At 51.2% G+C, this 16,859-nt stretch overlaps 1 protein-coding gene and 2 long non-coding RNA genes across 8 annotated transcripts in view; 2 read left to right on the top strand and 1 right to left on the bottom strand.

The window, feature by feature from the left end:
• Positions 1-16,859, bottom strand: part of CPQ (carboxypeptidase Q) — a 339,320-nt gene that overhangs the window by 253,001 nt on the left and 69,460 nt on the right. For 4 of the 5 annotated variants that reach the window (XM_038579831.1, XM_038579832.1, XM_038579829.1 and 1 more), the window contains exons 3-4: positions 16,454-16,661; positions 5,099-5,308 (exon numbers count right to left, since the gene is read on the bottom strand). In XM_038579831.1, coding sequence (XP_038435759.1) covers positions 5,099-5,308; positions 16,454-16,661 — 418 coding nt within the window. The remainder of the gene's footprint in view (positions 1-5,098; positions 5,309-16,453; positions 16,662-16,859) is intronic. The other variant, XM_038579830.1, reaches the window with a different exon arrangement.
• On the top strand, positions 601-4,625 carry LOC119866759. The gene is made up of 2 exons (XR_005381286.1): positions 601-2,292; positions 3,418-4,625. It is a non-coding gene; the product is annotated as an uncharacterized LOC119866759 (long non-coding RNA).
• On the top strand, positions 5,198-11,269 carry LOC119866755. Of its 2 annotated transcripts, none has more exons than XR_005381282.1 (3): positions 5,198-6,003; positions 6,834-9,376; positions 10,077-11,269. It is a non-coding gene; the product is annotated as an uncharacterized LOC119866755 (long non-coding RNA). The 2 variants fall into 2 exon arrangements; XR_005381281.1 differs by having other exon boundaries at positions 10,073-11,269.

Genomic DNA, 16,859 nt, shown 5'->3' with positions numbered 1-16,859 from the left:
GTTTCTCCAGCCGTGCCATCTGGTGTGTCCTGGCACTTGTCATCCCAATTGCTGTTCTCTCCAACAGATTCAGCCTCCCCCAGACAGTTCAGCCTAAATGAGCTCATACCGTCTATCTGACACCTGTCAAAGGAAGAGTGAGAGGTTCCCCCCAGCCCTGCGCCGAGGGCGAGGAGGAGGCACACAGACGCGGGGAGCGGGGAGAGGCAGGGAGACGGCTGCGTGCAGAGCAAAAGCAGCTCTTTGCTGGAGGCCGGTGCACCTGTAGGTTCACCTACCGATCTCAGGCCACAAGGCGGGGAAAGGAGGACAAAGAGGCGCTTCCCATCCCATCGTGTTTGCTGGGAGAAATGGGACCGAACACATGAAGTATGAAAATAGTACAAAGTGCCTCCACGCTCACCTTGTGTCTTTTTTTTGGGGGGGGGGGGGCGGGGAGGGAATCCTGCTTGTTTTGTGTGGTGCTTTGTTTGGGTTTTAGTTGAGAAAGGAGGAAACAGCAGCAGAGCGACCTGACGTGCTTCCGAGAGCACCACCAGCGACCAGCGACCAGCGACCAGCGACGCTCTTTTCCCAGCCCGGCCGGGGCAGGATTCCCTAACAGGCGAGGGCAAGCGGAGGGGCGATTTCATGAACTCAGCCCTGATTTCGAGGTCTGCATCCCGCAGCTCGTCTTCCTCCCGGGGCTTGGGGCGCTGCCAAGGCGGGCCAGGCCAGCGATGCTGATGGATTGGAGCCGCGGCGGGCGAGGCTGGAAGGGAAGCTCTCGCCAACCCTGCCCGGGCGCGGCCTGCGCCCTCCGCGGTGCCAGGAAACAGGGGATCCAGGCAGACGCTGCTGTTTGCCACCGGCACCCACTGAAGGACGAGGAGGAGGGGAGCCTCACAGAAGCACAAGCAGGACCTTTCACAGCCACCTTCCTGGGCACAGCACCCGACTGCGGAGGCCTGTCCGCGTGGCCGCTGTGGGCCCTCGGAGGTTTGGGTGTTTTCCTGCCTTTCCTGCTCCCAGCCCGGTCCTCAGCGGGGATACACTGGTCTCTCTTGCAACCTTGGGTAACATGAGCTTACAGAATCCTTATCTATGTATTTTTTTTCCCTTTAATTCCCATTCAATTATACCAAAACTATTAGTCTTTAAATTGCAAAACAGATAAGCAACAAAAAAAAAAAAAAAAAAAAAGGAAAAAAAAAGCAAGCAAGCCCTTTTTCAAAATGTCCTCTGATACGATCTTGATCAAGTTACTCAATTATAAAATGTGCATAAAGCTCCGGGCCTCCCAGGACCCTTGTTAAGGCTCCACTGAGACGACAGATAGACGTGCAAACGCTTAAAAGCGGCTGAAGACGCGTCAACTCTCTTCTCTTCCTCTCTCTGAATTGAGACAGTCCTAGGATTTAGAGAAAACCCACATCAGTGGTGGGCACTGATGGGCACTGGTGGGCACTCTATGAGCATATGTCCGTAAACTTTAGTTTTCTCGGGGAAATCATTCCAATTAAGCTAAAGATCAGCCCGCTGCCAGCAGGCCTCCATGGGGCTTTATGGGCACGAGAGTTCCCCGCACGAAACACTCGGGGGACACCGCGTGGCGCTAGGGGTGCAGCTGGCCCTAAGCACCGTGAGCGTGAGCCGTGGGGGCCTATTTCACAGCCTCTTCCCTTAGCAGGAGAAGGGATGACATTCTGTGGGCCTCGCCTCCCCGGAGATTAGAAACCAAGCCCCAGAGGCGGCCGGCAGCTGAGGAATAGGCTCTTCCCCGCTGAGGAGAGGGAGGCCCAAGGCCCGTGGAAAGCCTCCGTCCTCACGAGGTGGGTCTCCATCCCGTGTGGGATGTTCACGGGGCACTTGGCCTAAAGTCCTATCAAGAGGAGCAAAGCAACACTATTAGGGGGCATTTCAGAAGCACGCGGGGTACGCGCTAACTCTCAAGAACCTCAGCCGCAGTCGGCGGGAGGAGGAACCCCACGAAGCCGAAAGCAGTGTTCTGGGCCCGGGAGGCCGCTGTGGTCGAGAGAGCTCAGCCGCCCAGGTCCCCGGAGGCAGACGTGGGATCAGGGCCTGAACCACGTGCGTCCCCGTTCTGCCGTTGGCTCGCTCGGTGACCTCGGCCCCACGGCCTCCGTCTGCGCGGTGCGGGGGTGAGCAGGTGTTCTCTAGGGGCTCACCCGCCTCTCACATTTTCAAAACCTAGATTCTGAAAGGAAAAGGAAGTAGAAACAGGAAGAAGACGCCTATGAGAATTCCAAGAGCGAGACCACTCAAAACTGCAAAGCTGGGGACACATGTAGGGTGAGGAGGAGGAGGGGGAGGAGTGGGAGGAAGGGGAGGAGGAGGAGAGGGAGGAGGAGGAGAGGGAGGAAGAGGAGGAGAGAGAGGAGGGGGAGAGGGAGGAGGGGGGAGGAGGAGAGGAAGGAGGGGAAGAGGGAGGAGGGAGAGAGAGAGGAGGGGGAGAGGGAGGAGGGAAAGAGAGAGGAGGGGGAGAGGGAAAGAGGGAGGAAGGGAGGAGGGGGGGAGGAGGGGAGGAGGGGGAGAGGGAGGAGGGGGAGAGGGAGGAGGGGGAGGGGGAGGAGGGGGAGGGGGAGGAGGGGGAGGAAGAGGAGGAGAGGGAGGAGGGGGAGGGGGAGGAGGGGGAGGAAGAGGAGGAGAGGGAGGAGGGGGAGGAGGGAGAGAGGTTGGAGGGGGAGGAGGGAGAGAGGGAGGAGGGGGAGAGGAAGGAGGGGAGAGGGAGGAGGGAGGGGGGAGAGGGAGGGGGGAGAGGGAGAGAGGGAGGAAGGGAGGAAGGGAGGGGGAGGAGGGGAAGAGGGAGGAGGAGGGGGAGAGGGGGGAGGAGGGGGAGAGGGAGGAGAGGGGAGAGGAGGGGAGAGGAGGAGGGGGAGAGGGAGGAGGGGAGAGAGGGAGGAGGAGGGAGAGGGAGGAGGGGAGAGAGAGGGAGGAGGGAGCAGAGAGGGAGGAGGGGGAGGAGGAGAGGAAGGAGGGGAAGAGGGAGGCGGGAGGAGAGAGGAGGGGAGAGGGAGAGAGGGAGGAAGGGAGGAGGGGGAGAGGGAGGAGGGGGAGAGGGAGGAGGAGGGGGAGAGGGGGAGGAGGGGGAGAGGGAGGAGGAGGGGGAGAGGGAGGAGGAGGGGGAGAGGGGGAAGGAGCGGGGAGAGGGAGGAGGAGGAGGGTGTTAACCTCATTTGCGGAGCCCTAGCACTGGTGTCCGCCCTGGACGGGTGTCCAGGCTCCTACCCGTCTGCCCTCCTTCCTGCCACCCTTCTCCCCCCTCTGACGAGGCCGCGATGGATACAGGTGTGCTGAGGATCCAGCCAAGAGCGAGTCCATGTGGGGCTGCTTTAGTTGGGCTTTGGGGGATGTACTTATGCGACCGACAGTTGTCACTTCCATCCTTCGACGGCTCCGGGACTGCTGGCGTCACAGACAACGGAGCAGGGCCGGAGACCATCCTGTGCTCAGCACCTACCCTGCGACACCTGCGGGGGATCCGGACGCCACCACGAGGGAAAGCCTTCCAATGACCAACCACAGAACTGCAGACGAGTGACCCCGTTCCCGTCTACGCCGACTTAGAAAGGAAGTTCTCTCCTGGGAAGAGCACATTGCGTGGTTTGGGGTATACCATGGACACTTCTCATTTTATGTTCTGTCTTTCCTTTTTGGAGGACGTCGTGGGCCGTGGAATGTAGCGGAGTTTCCGTGTCTGCAGGGGGCCCACCTCCAGCCCCACCACACAAGGGGTGGCGCGCTCAGGTATGAAGGCCCTGTGCTCTACGTGCCTCAGCAGGTTGGGTCTCGCGGCAGCAGAGATGACGTATTTGTCCTAATCGAGTGCGTCAACAGCAGATAAAATACATACAAAAACCGTGGTTTCTGGAGAGAAAGACATGTATTTTTTCTTTTTTTTTTTTCTTTTTTTTAAATACATTTATTTTTTATTGGTGTTCAATTTCTCAACCTATAGAAGAACACCCAGGGCTCATGTAGTTTTTTCCACGCTGAACAGCCGCTGGGGTAATTCGGGAATACCGAGAGCGAAGAGTCAATCACCTCGAGAAAAGATTGGCGCTTCTTATCGGCTTGACACAAAATACTGACAAACATAAAGATTACGGAAAGTTATAATAATGTCCCACTGGAGAGGAAATAGTGAACTCGTTCAAATGTCGTCAGCTCATTGTCCCTACATGAGAAAGGGTATAATGTCCTGAAACCCTACTGCTCGTACGCGGCACAGACTTAACAGCACTCTTCCAAAATTTGACAACGGTCCTAAACGTGTATATGGAATGACCAATAAAAGGCTGTAAGCCTGAAATAAACTTTCCCAAACTACCAATAATAAAAACCACATTTCTATTCACCGCCCTGGAGGAAAGACTGAATCCTCTTTTGCTTCTCTCTCAGGAAAATAAAGCACAAAAGCACCGTCATATAAAAAGGAATCAAAGTGTAGGCAAGCAGAGAGGGGAGAAAAAAAAAATACAGAAACTTGACAGGTAGCGATCTAAGGAAAGCATTAGGATGTTTTTCTGAATTTTGTAATGTTTGTATTATTTAGCAGCCTTTCTTAAATTCGTGATTTGTTATGATTTTCGTTATTCTAAGTAAATGTCGGTTTTATATCTAAATTTTTATTCGTACGTGTGTATTCTGATTCTTAGAGAGGCCCCCAAATAATAGAAGAGCCCAGTCCTACAAAACGTGGATTCCCCCCGTGACCTGAAATGTGAAAGACACCTAATAAACGCTTCTTGAATGAATAAAGTAAAGGCTGATTGAATGAATAAAATTGGAAAATGTCAGAAATCAAATTCTTTCCCTAAGATGCCAAATAGGTAATTTACGGAGCAGCAACCCGGGTGGGAACCAAGAGTCGTTCAGCTTTTAAACTATCACCGTTGAGGGCAGCCCGGGGGGCTCCGCGGGTGAGCGCCTGCCTTCGGCCCAGGCTGTGACCCCGGGGTCCCGGGATCGAGTCCCACATCGGGCTCCCTGCATGGAGCCTGCTTCTCCCTCTGCCTGGGTCTCTGCCTCTCTCTCTGTGTCTCTCATGAATAAATAAATAAAATCTTTAAAAATAAATAAATAAATAAACTATCACCGTTGACCTGCTGCCAAGGCTGCCCTTGCACAACCACCGATGACGTGGCCAACGCGGAATTGGTGCATAGTTGACGGCTTTCTGTCCTCCACCTCAGAAATCAGGTGACCTCCTCCCAAAGAAACCTCCGTGCAGGCCTCTGCAAACCCACACGAGACTCTTATTTCTCCTGGAAAGGGCTCTTCGAGAACACACTTCTCAACATTAGCTCTGCAGGGAGGGCAAAAAAAAAAAAAAAAAAAAAAAAAAACAGGTGGGGGACCCAGAGAAAATCAGAAGTAATTGCCGGATTTAAGATTTTTGCTCATTTATTTTAACAATTAACAGCAGTGATGTCTGGGGCGAAGGATCTTCATTTGCATACACACTGGAAATGGTAAACTCTAAAAATAACCTCGGGAATTACTGCTCCAAAGCTCACGCTGCTAATGAGAAAGTTCAGAGGAAACGGTATTGATGACACCCGGATAATTAGTTGGCTTAATCCGAGGTAGTTTGGGTTCCCTTGGATATAAAAGGTGAGTTCCTGCCAAAGCTTCGGATACTCAAGCGGAGTGTCAAGTCCTTTCACTTGTGTTAAGCACTTCGAAATCGTCCAATTGCCGATGCTTTGTCGAAAAGAATGATGGAAATGAATTCTAACACACGCGGTCTTAGAGAAAACCCCATGAAGTGATACCAGAAACAATAAGAAGGGAAAAGGGGAAAAGGGGAAAAGGGGAGATCCCGTCCTCGCAACACAGGCCAGTTGGTAACCCAGGGGCATCCGTGAATCAGAAAGACGTCTGCCACCTGCAAGGTAATGTGGACTCGGCCGGGAGCCCCTGACCTACGCTGGACTGTGCTCCGCTGGAATATTATCCGGGGCTGGAGGTTCAGGAAGCCCCCAGGCCCCCCCCACCACGGTGAGTGCAGGCTCTTCCGCAGGTGAGGAAATCCTGGCTGGCTCTCACACGCGGGCCCACTAGTAAGGGCTGCTGGCACTGCGCTCCCTACGGGGTCTGCACCCCGTTCCCTAAGGGGCCTGCACCCTGCTCCCTACGGGGTCTGCACCCCATTCCCTAAGGGGCCTGCACCCTCTGCTCCCTATGGGGTCTGCACCCTCTGCTCCCTAAGGGGCCTGCACCCTCTGCTCCCTACGGGGTCTGCACCCCATTCCCTAAAGGGCCTGCACCTTGCTCCCTAAGGGGCCTGTACCCTCTGCTCCCTAAGGGGCCTGCACCCCGTTCCCTAAGGGGCCTGCTCCCTCTGCTCCCTAAGGGGCCTGCACCCTGCTCCCTAAGGGGCCTGCACCCTCTGCTCCCTACGGGGTCTGCACCCTCTGCTCCCTACGGGGTCTGCACCCCGTTCCCTAAGGGGCCTGCACTTTGCTCCCTAAGGGGCCTGCACTTTGCTCCCTAAGGGGCCTGCACCCCGTTCCCTAAGGGGCCTGCACCCTGTTCCCTAAGGGGTCTGAACCCTCTACTCCCTAAGGGGCCTGCACCCTGCTCCCTAAGGGGCCTGCACCCTCTGCTCCCTATGGGGTCTGCCCCCATTCCCTAAGGGGCCTGCACCCTCTGCTCCCTAAGGGGCCTGCACCCTCTGCTCCCTATGGGGTCTGCCCCCATTCCCTAAGGTGCCTGCACCCTCTGCTCCCTATAGGGTCTGCCCCCATTCCCTAAGGGGCCTGCACCCTGCTCCCTAAGGGGCCTGCACCCTCTGCTCCCTAAGGGGCCTGCACCCTCTGCTCCCTAAGGTGCTGACATCACACCAGAGTGGGGCCGGAAGACCAGGAGCCAGCTGGAGGTGCAGGGCCGGGCCGGGCGGGCACAGGAGCCACAATCAGGACGGGGCCCGGGCCACACCCTGGGGCACTGAGCTCAGCGGCGCCCATCACACGACCCTCTTGGCCGTCACGGCCTGGCGGCAACTGTCCAGTAGCCACGGCAAGAGTCGGGGGGCAGTTGTCAGCACCGGGGGCTCCCACGCGTGAGGTCAGAGCCCACGGCCACGCATGCCTTCTCCCTGTGCTGCAGGCGGGAGCGGGCCCCAGCTGGCCCACCCACCCCACGCGGCCGCCCTGCACTGGCCCCTGTCCGGGACGCTGAGCAAGGCCGCTTGGGTGGGACAGGGACTGCAGAGGCGTCCTGGGTTTTCGGGAGAGAAGAGCGCGCGTGAGCACGAGTGTGCACAAGCACCTGCCACTCAGAGGCTCCCCGAGGCTGCTCGGGGGCCTTTGGGTTCACAGCCGACGCCAGTGTCGAGGCCACCACGCGGTCGTGATCCTGAAACCCGAGTTCAGAAGGCGCGGACTTCCTTTTACCAGAGGAGGCGGCGACGTCTCCACACAGGTTTAGGTCCTGGCGCACAACAGCGGCCGGAACAGACGCGACCTCACGGTCACCAGCGGATGCGGGACGGCCAGTCCCAGGGGGCCGACAGGCGGCACAGCCCAGCGGCCGCACCCCCCACCGGGTAGCCCGCGCCTGGGACGCTCTTCCAGAACCGCACCGCCCTGGCTGCCACCCCGGACGCCGGAGAGTTCGTCCCCACGGGCCCCGCACCGCCCTGTCCACCGGAGGATCCGTCTCCGCAAGTAGAGATTCAAAAGGTCAGTGACCCCCTCGGCAGCAGCGGGCCACCTGCACCACGGGAAACGGGGACACCTTGAATTCCCAGGTGGGGAACCGGCTGGTCCCCGCTCCCCGCCCGGCCCAGCCTCGGGGACACTGAGACAAAGACGCAGACGACGCGGCCCCAGGACAGCGTCAGGTCCAGAGGCAGAGTCAGACCCTGAGCACGCGACCGACGACAACGGGCCAGCTCAGCAGGGGGAGGCAGGGGAGGCCTGGCCGGGCTGCAGGGCTGGGCAGGACACCAGGACACCAGGGTTTGTCCTGCTCCCTCTGCTCCCTCCTCCCCGCCCTCCTCCGTCTGGGCACCAAGCACTTCCAGCCTCCCCTTGGCTGCAGAACTGCAGCCCTTCCCGGGGGCAAAACTGCGGTCCGGCCGCGTCTCAGCAGCACCTCAACCTCCCGTGCGGCTCAGAACGTCCCCAAACAGCAGGAGGAAGGTCTGACCACCTCCCCGCTCGGCAGACGAGGCCGAGGCCCGCAGCTCCCACGGGTCTGGCCAGGGTTGCGCGCCCAGCAAGGGTGAACCGGGGTTCTGGACGTCGGGGTGGGGTCCTCGGCCGACTCTGTCCCTGGGGGGACGTGTGCCCACCACGCCCCCGAGGCGATGGTGAACGTTCAGGGACTAAAGAGAAGAACACTGGGGAATTTCCAACAAAGGCCTTCTAGAGGAATCTGCCTTTCAAAATCCGAGAGACGGGAAAGGAAAGGATGATGAAAGACAAAAAAAAAAAAAAAAAAAAAGCCGCGTTCAGCGTGGGTCCCCCGTGGCCTGCCCTCGGGAACCTTCCCGGTGGCCCCCACCTGCGTGCATTGCACGAGCTGGCTCTCACCTGGAGGGCCGTGCATCGGCGTGAGCCTCGGCGTGAACGGAGGCAGGAAGGGCCCGACCCGGGAGGCTGGCCCAGGCCCAGCTGCATGGTGTCCAGTCGTGGTGGCACCTTCCCCATTTGTGATCACCAGCAGCCGCCTATGCCCCCAAATTGCAACGCTATTTCAACACCATTTAAATCAAGCTTGATCGCTAATTAGGCTAAGATCAGCCAAAGCACCAACCAGGGGGACATCAAAAACCCAAGAGGGTCTACACCGTGAAGCGGCATCATTAAGGGTCTCCCATTAAGGAAGCAACAGGGGGTGCGGGCGGGGCAGGGAGGACACAAGCTTTTTTTTTTTTTTTTACTTTCTGGGAATAAACGGCTTCAAAATTCATCCAAAACAGGCCTCTTAAGACATTTCCCCTCTGCTCTGAATGCTTTAAGCCGGCCCTCTGATGACAAAAATGCTCCTGTTAAACCTCATCAGGAGGCTTTCTTAAGATGAAGAATGTTTTATAAATTGTAATGGCTTTAATCAGGGCCCTCTCTGAAGCTATTTAGCTCTGCTGCAGCCCAACCAGCGCCTCGATTACGCCGTTTATCGGCTCCGTATTAATTAAGCATCATTACGGGGATTGATTCATAGGCTTTTTCACAGCTCGCGCACCAGATGGTAGACCAGGCTCCCTCTCCGATGCTCCGTAAACATCACCTGGGTTCACTCGTCTCTCCCTGCAGCTGAATGTTTAATCAGATCCTAGTCGTCCTCCAACCGGATCGCTGCTCTTCCTCGTCCTCTTGGCTCTTCGCGATTAACAGGGTTCGGGGGAGGCCAAGAGATCCGAAGGGTAAGCCAGGGGGATTCACGGAGCAAATGTCACCACCTCCCTGCATTCTTACCCAGGGCACTGGTGCAATTTTCACAGCCACGGGGACGGGGACCCTTTTGCTTCCTTAGCTGATTAAAACTTACAGTCTGTGCTCAATTATCTGGGGCAACAGAGAAAATACGGAAAAAAAAAAATAAGTGTGTATTTGGCAATGGGAGTACAGCAGACAACTTGGCCTCAGTGGACTGACTTTCTGAATTGCATGTCACTTGGGCTAACACAGAGATTACCTGGCATCCTCGAGCCCGCGTGTCGGGAAGGCAGGAGGAGGCGTCCCGAGGTTACTGCACTGCCGGGGAGCCAGCCGATAATTTTTATTTTATTTTATTTTATTTTATTTTTATTTTTATTTTATTTTATTTATTTTATTTATTTATTTATATTTTATTTATTTATTCATGATAGAGAGAGAGAGAGAGAGAGAGAGAGAGGGGCAGAGACCCAGGCAGAGGGAGAAGCAGGCTCCATGCAGGGAGCCCGACGTGGGATTCGATCCCGAGTCTCCAGGATGGAGCCCTGGGCCAAAGGCAGGCGCTAAACTGCTGAGCCCCCCAGGGATCCCCCAGCCGAGAATTTTAAATCACCTCGAGTGATCCCAAAAGTAGATAATAGAGCGATGGAAATGCTTACCTGTTGCCTGTTTTTTCTTACAAGATAGGAACACCAGCTAATGGAACGCCTCACGGTTGCCTCAAAGGCAAAACGTCTGAAAACCAAGCGGCCCGTGTGGCCCGCAATCAGCTCCTCTCCTGACCCCCGACACTTCTCCTTATTCTCCAGTCACCAAGCTGGGTAGAGACAAACCTGGAAACTTCAACGGACTAAAGGAGACACGTGCCATCAACTAAATGGACTCGGAGACTCCCACAAGCTGCCGGCCTGCCGTATGGAACACCCTGGATGTTGCCCAATCTGGTTTTGCTCTAAAAAACCACAAACAGCTATTTAGTTGTACGTGAATCTCATGATTTTTAAGTACTGGGCTGACCTGAGCGCAGATGCATCCATGGCTTCTGATCCTTGTCTGACTGCACGCTCGGCCATCCCTCTGTCCCCCATCAAACAGGGCCAGGCTCCGTCTGTCCCATCACTCTCCCCTGCGAGCTCTCTGCTGTCTCTTGCTCTCCATTCCCTCCGCCCCGTCCAGGCCCTCATTTCCCAGCCTTAGGATCGGCTGGGGAGCTGGGGGGCGAGTTAAGCCACAAGCCCCACCCCCAAGCTTTTCGACTTTAAGGAGTCTCAGGTGGGGCCTAACTATTTGCACAGCAACAAGCTCCCAGGTGAGGCTGACGATGACCTTCCAGAGACCATCTTTACGGAAACGTTGCTCTAAAACATCGCCCCCGCCCAACTCCACCACAATGATTCCCCATTTCCTCCAAATAAACCTTAAAACTCCCCAGCCCGTCCTCTGGATCCTCTTCCATTCGCCCCAAAACTTCATTTCCCTGATCTCCTGCGACACTTTCTGGCTCCGGCCATACCGGTCTCCCCGTGTGTTACCCAAGTGCCTCACGCACTGCCCCCTTGATCACATGCAGCTCGTCTTTAGACCTCCCTTGTCTTGTTCAAGTTCAACCTTTTGTTGCATATACCCCAAATCCGCGTCCTCTACGTAGCCAGCACTCATCAGATTTCCGCTCTTTTAGTCTCCAAAGTGCTGGCTCTTCAGGTCACTTGGTATAATCCAAAGTGCATGGAATTCAGAACCAGAGACTCTAATCATGAATCCCAGTTCTTTCGTTAGCTGCGTGACTTGATTATTTAACCATTCTAAACCTGTTTCTTTTTCAGTAAAAGAGATAACAATTATCTGCCTCCCCTGGGTTGCATAAAGAATTTTGAAACAAACTATTTACGCCTTCAGAGATGTCAGTACAAAATAGCTGCTACATAAATGTTCACTTCATTCCTTTCCCCGTCACTCATTTTGCACTAAATATAAAAGAGATTACATGAGCCGTTTATATTTTAAGCTTACCCTCCTCTCTTCAGAATATTTCTGAGGGACAAAAAAAAAATTACTAATTCATTTTAATAACCCTACTGCTCAGCAACTTCTGAGCGCTGGTAAGCTCTCAATAAATATTTACTAAAAAGCTAATTAATTTGAGAAATAACGTGAGACAAATGGTTCCTCTGCAGAGCCTAAATTAATAATTACATTTATCCTTAAAATATCCTCCTATGACAAAGGCAAAGGTATTTTACATACAGAAAGCCTAAAACAGATCTAATGAGAGTCCCAGTTGATATTTAATGGTGAACAAAAGAAAAGTCATTATAAAAGCATCAATAAAGAGCACTTCTCTTTGAAGTAAATTTGAGCACCAGAATACTAATACTGGCAACATACAGAAATAACAACAATGAACCTGGAGATATTGAAGGCAACAAGTAATGGGCATTTTACAGATGTTTCTCTTTTTCTTTTTTTTTTAATTTATTTTTTATTGGTGTTCAATTTGCCAACATATAGAATATCACCCAGTGCTCACCAGATGTTTCACAAAGACACGGGTCAGAGGACCCCGTGACTGTTGTGCTTCCACAATGGCTGACAAATAGCGTTGACTGCACTGACGAGTGTCCAGTCAAGCTGGTAAAACACATTTTCTGCCCTTTAGGGGATTTTCTAATCTTGAGGCCAAGCAGAAACCAGTCACAACTTATATCCTGTTCTCTAGTGTTGCTGATCTCTATGCCACCCCTCAATGGAAGATGGATTCACCCCTCCCAGGGAACTGAGGGCAAAACATCTGTCGGAGAGAAGGGAGCTGTTTTATCCAATTAGCGACTCATAACATGATGCATCGTTCATAAATGTTGTGGCATTAGAAGGATATAACCCGGCATATTGGGCACTTGGATATTTCCCTTGAATACAGAGCAAAGTGCCCTAAGAATTCAAGTTGCTTCGAACTTACTATATCGAGGCTCCACACTTTGGCCCGAGAGCACTTAGAATCTGGTCACCTGGTTTGTCATGAAAGCCCTTCCACGACTGACTGTACAGTTTCAAACAAGTTCATTAAAAAAACAAAAACAAAAACAAAAACAAAACAAAACAAAAAAAAACAAGTTCATTCCTTCAGCAGAACATTCCTGAGTTACTATTACGTGACAAACATACTGGATGATGGGGATATAGAGGTTTTATACGTGTGTATGTGCACGCGTGTATACACATTTTTTTTTCATGTTTTTTCTGGAACTTCGAGTGGAGGCAGATTGGACTGGACAGTTTACCTTCACAGAGGGCATAAAGGGAGACCAAATTTCCTAGCCTTCCTATAACTTCATTCTGGCCGAACCATGAGTAGAAGCGAGATATGCCAGGTCTAAACCCGGCCACGAGAAACCTCCCGTGTGATTATCAGCTCTCCCTGTCTTCTTATATCCCAGCCGGATGCAAAAGATCCTGCAGAGGACTCAGATCTTAGAGGTGATGGCGTCACAAGATGCAAAGCAGAAGAAGAGCCGCTGCTGGACACCCTCTCGGAACCATTATGTGGGCAGTAAATCAACTCCCATTGTGTTACGTGACTGAGATTTGAAGTTGCGACGACAGTGAGTGCACCCCACCAAAGCACGAACAGCAACTGCCTCCAAGACGTTCTGATACAGAGTATGCATAGGATGGTGTGGGAATGCCAGAAAGAGGTGGCTCGCCTGGGCTGGAGCTACATACCAGGGAGGGCTCCCGAGAAAAAGAAACACTTAGATGAATCCTGAAGGACAGAATGAGACAGCGAGGAAGAGGATAGGAGGCGGCAAGCGGGAAAGCATAGGCAACGTCATGAAGCCTTGAGGAAATGTGGTCCGTCGGGAAAGTGTTAGTGACTCCTGACTACTAGAATGTGGAGTGATGTTGGGAAATGGGGCTACTCCGTGAGGATTTCTTGAAATGAGTAATAAAGACCAGAACGTAGGAGACATGGTCGTGCCAGAAATGATGGGTAAGAGAAGAGAAAAAAAAACTACTCAAGAACCATCCAACTTGGAAGACAGAAGAGATGTCACTCTCTTCCCTGCGGTGAGAAATGCAGGAGAAAGAGGTAAAAAGAGGAGTTCGGTTTTGAAGAAAATTGAAGTGGGTATAGCTATGGAACATCCAAAAGACGCACCGAGAGGTGTTGGGATGTATGGGCCTAGGGCTCAGGCAGTGCTATGGGAAGGAGAGGTGGGTTTGGAAGGTGTCACCCAGAGATGGTGGCTGAAGCCACAAGCATGACGGGACTGTTCAGGTAGAAAGTTCAGGGTGAGAAGCCAAGGAAATGGAAAAGGAAGAGGGAAAGGGTGAGAGTGAGAAAGAGAAAGAGGCAAGGGGAAAGAAGTCGTAGAAGCCAAACAGCAGGGATATTTAGGAAGCAGTCAACAGCGACAAATGCTGCAGAGAGGTGAGGTGAGAAGGTGGCCTGAGAAGGGTCCATCCTATTTGACAACCAGGGCTGCTCTTCGTGACCTTAACGAGTTCCATGTCAATACTGTCAAGAGGCACATTAAAATGGTCTGAAATAAGTGAAATAAGTGAAATGAGTCAATCGGAGAAGGACAAACATTATATGGTCTCATTCATTTGGGGAATGTAAATAATAGTGAAAGGGAATAGAGGGGAAGGGAGAAGAAATGGGTAGGAAATATCAGAAAGGGAGACAGAAAATAGAGACTCCTAACTCTGGGAAACAAACTAGGGGTGATGGAAGGGGAGGAGGGTGGGGGGTGGGGGTGAATGGGTGACGGGCGCTGAGAGGGCACTTGATGGGATGAGCACTGGGTGTTATGCTGTATGTTGGCAAATTGAACACCAATAAAAAATAAATTTATTATTAAAATAAATAAAATGGTCTGCAGAGCGAAAGACGGATGAAGAATCAGAGACAGGAATATAAAACACTCCTGAAGGAAAATTAGTTCTAAGAAACAATTAGCTAGAAGTGGACAAAGGGACAGAGTTTGTTTCATTTTGGTTAAATATTTAGGATGTAAGACTTAAGCATGTTCTTATGCTCAATTCTCTGAACTTTTATTTCCGCATCTATAAAATGAGGATAAAAAGTGCCCCTTCTGCTTGGTCCACTAAGTTGTCAGAGCAAGTAGGATGACACACGTGAAAGATTTTACAGTACTACGTAAAGGGCAATGTTATTATGTATTTATAAATGTCAAAAATATGAAGTTATAAAAGTCAAGAGTCCAGTGCAATATGGTTAGCTATAAAATCAATGAAAAATCATCAGTCTAGATCTACACATATGAAGAAAAATAAAAATGCCTTTTTAATATACACTGTAAGCCGCTGACCCCAAATATTAGAGGCTAACAATAGACGTCTACATCTATGCCGGGCAGAATTTTTCTGGGGCTCCTAGATTATAGCCTTGCTTTCCAGATGTCTTCATTACACCAGGAAAAAAAAAATGTCAATTAACCCTGATAGATTGCAGTATTCTAAGTCGTTTAGGAGTTTATTAGTCTTATGAGTAGTAGTTCTTAAATAAATAATTTTGGCAATCACCCAATTTCACGAAGCAACAGGCTAGCTCCGTAATTTAGATCTCATGACCAGTGAAATCATAGTGAATGGCCACAGCCTGCTGAGTGTGTCATTCTAAGCGGTGATTGAGGTATTCTGGGAAGTAAGCTAGCCGTTTTAGGACTTCCCTCTTGGGAAGATTAACCGTCCAAGAGAATACAGTCCAATGATTATTTCACTAGTCACCGAACCTTTAGTCTCTACAAAGAACATTATTTTTAGCACTATGACATCAGTGGAACTAGTTTCTCTCTTACACAACTTTTAAAAGTGGTTTTAATATGTCCCATCTTCCTCCCTGGGAAAATATCTTATCCCCGTAAAGGAAAAATATCCCTGTCCTTTTTTTGTCTGTGCTTTCGGACAACTCTCTTCTGACTTGGTTTCCTATTTGCTGATGTCCCCTCAGTTATATTATTTTCAAGGGTACAGGGTGCTAATTGAGGTCAAGCAGCTGTGGCTCCAGCTCCAAACAAAAACTGGGTAGAATAAATAAACTTTCCTTCACAACAGACACTAGTCTGATCTTGAAACCCAAATAAACCCTATTTTCAATTGTTTCTGCATGCTTTCTTTTCTATCTTTGGGAGACCAGGCTACTACACTAAGACGGTGCTCCTTTTATCCCTGTTTATATCCCTCAAATATTTCACCCTTCATGTGGGACACTAGGCCAACTGTCTACAGGTCAAGTTTTAGAACTTCTGTTCACTGCAATCCTGAATTTTATCCTAAGACCGAGGGTCAGCAAAGCACTTTGCAATTACCTCAATCAGAACTACAAAGAAAAAAACAAAACTTCTGTTGCCCTTAAATACCACCAAACACTTATATTGACCTTTGCAGAAAATCAAGTATCTTCCCTAAGTTCATCTCATTTAGTCTTACAGTAACAACGTAAATTTATAATTCTTCATCATCACCGGGTTCACAGATGAGAATGCCAAGACCCAAAGAGTTTAAGAACATTCTTCCCAAGGCACATGCTTGTTTGGTGGCAAAACTGGGTCTATACCCAAGATCCTCTGCTTCCTCCTCTCTTTCCTCTTCCTTTCTTTCTTCCTCCTTTCTCTTCCTCTGGTGTCTCTCTCTACACCACAGACAACTCCCATCAAGTTACTCACTTTATTTTTATTTCACTTTTCTAGCAACAATGGGAAAAGGTCTGGCTCCATCTGAAGTCCTTAGGAATCTTTGATGAAACACAGACGTGAATTTAGTTCTCCCTCCAACGAAAATACAGAACATATTGGTTATATAAGGAATGTTATGGGGTCATCGTGGATGTAGAAAGCTTTTTAAAAGAATGTACAAATAATGCCTGGAATCCCAAAAAGGCCAAAGAAGATGTTACAAACAAATGACCAAATCTGGAATGGGAAAAATCCCGTAAACAATAAGTATTTTCATTTGACTGGTTTGTTTTTATTTCACAAGGGCTTCTCTTTCACGGACAATCCTGGCTTTTTAAAGGATTTCAAATGAACACCATGACCAACCTGTAGATGGAGAAGGAAGCCACTGATCGGATCAGGGATGCCAAAGCCCCCACCTTGGCGGCTTCCACTGCCCCCTGGACCCGGTACTGCACGGTCGTCGAGTAGTTGACATAAGGTTGATTATAAACAACAATCTTCCCTCTTGCTTCTGGGGCCCTTCTCTGCAGTTCCTCGAAAGAGGTCACCACCAGAACTTCTGCTGTAATGCCTAGAAATAAAAGTCATACAGGATTAACTTATGGTTTCCGACCAGCCAGGTTGAATCGACACACTAAAGGTCATACATGCTTCATCTGCTACACCCGACGAACTGGCTTGAGGAGGTCAAAGTTTGAGAGTGATTTGCTGTGGGACAAGGGCTGCAAACGTTAGCCGGTTTCCCAAGAGAGAGCAAAGGCATTCAAAA

The sequence above is a fragment of the Canis lupus genome, chromosome 29 (genome assembly GCF_011100685.1).
Source record: "Canis lupus familiaris isolate Mischka breed German Shepherd chromosome 29, alternate assembly UU_Cfam_GSD_1.0, whole genome shotgun sequence".
Classification (NCBI taxonomy): domain Eukaryota; kingdom Metazoa; phylum Chordata; class Mammalia; order Carnivora; family Canidae; genus Canis; species Canis lupus.
Note: the sequence above shows the minus strand (reverse complement) of the source record. Positions and strands in the feature narration are given on the sequence as shown.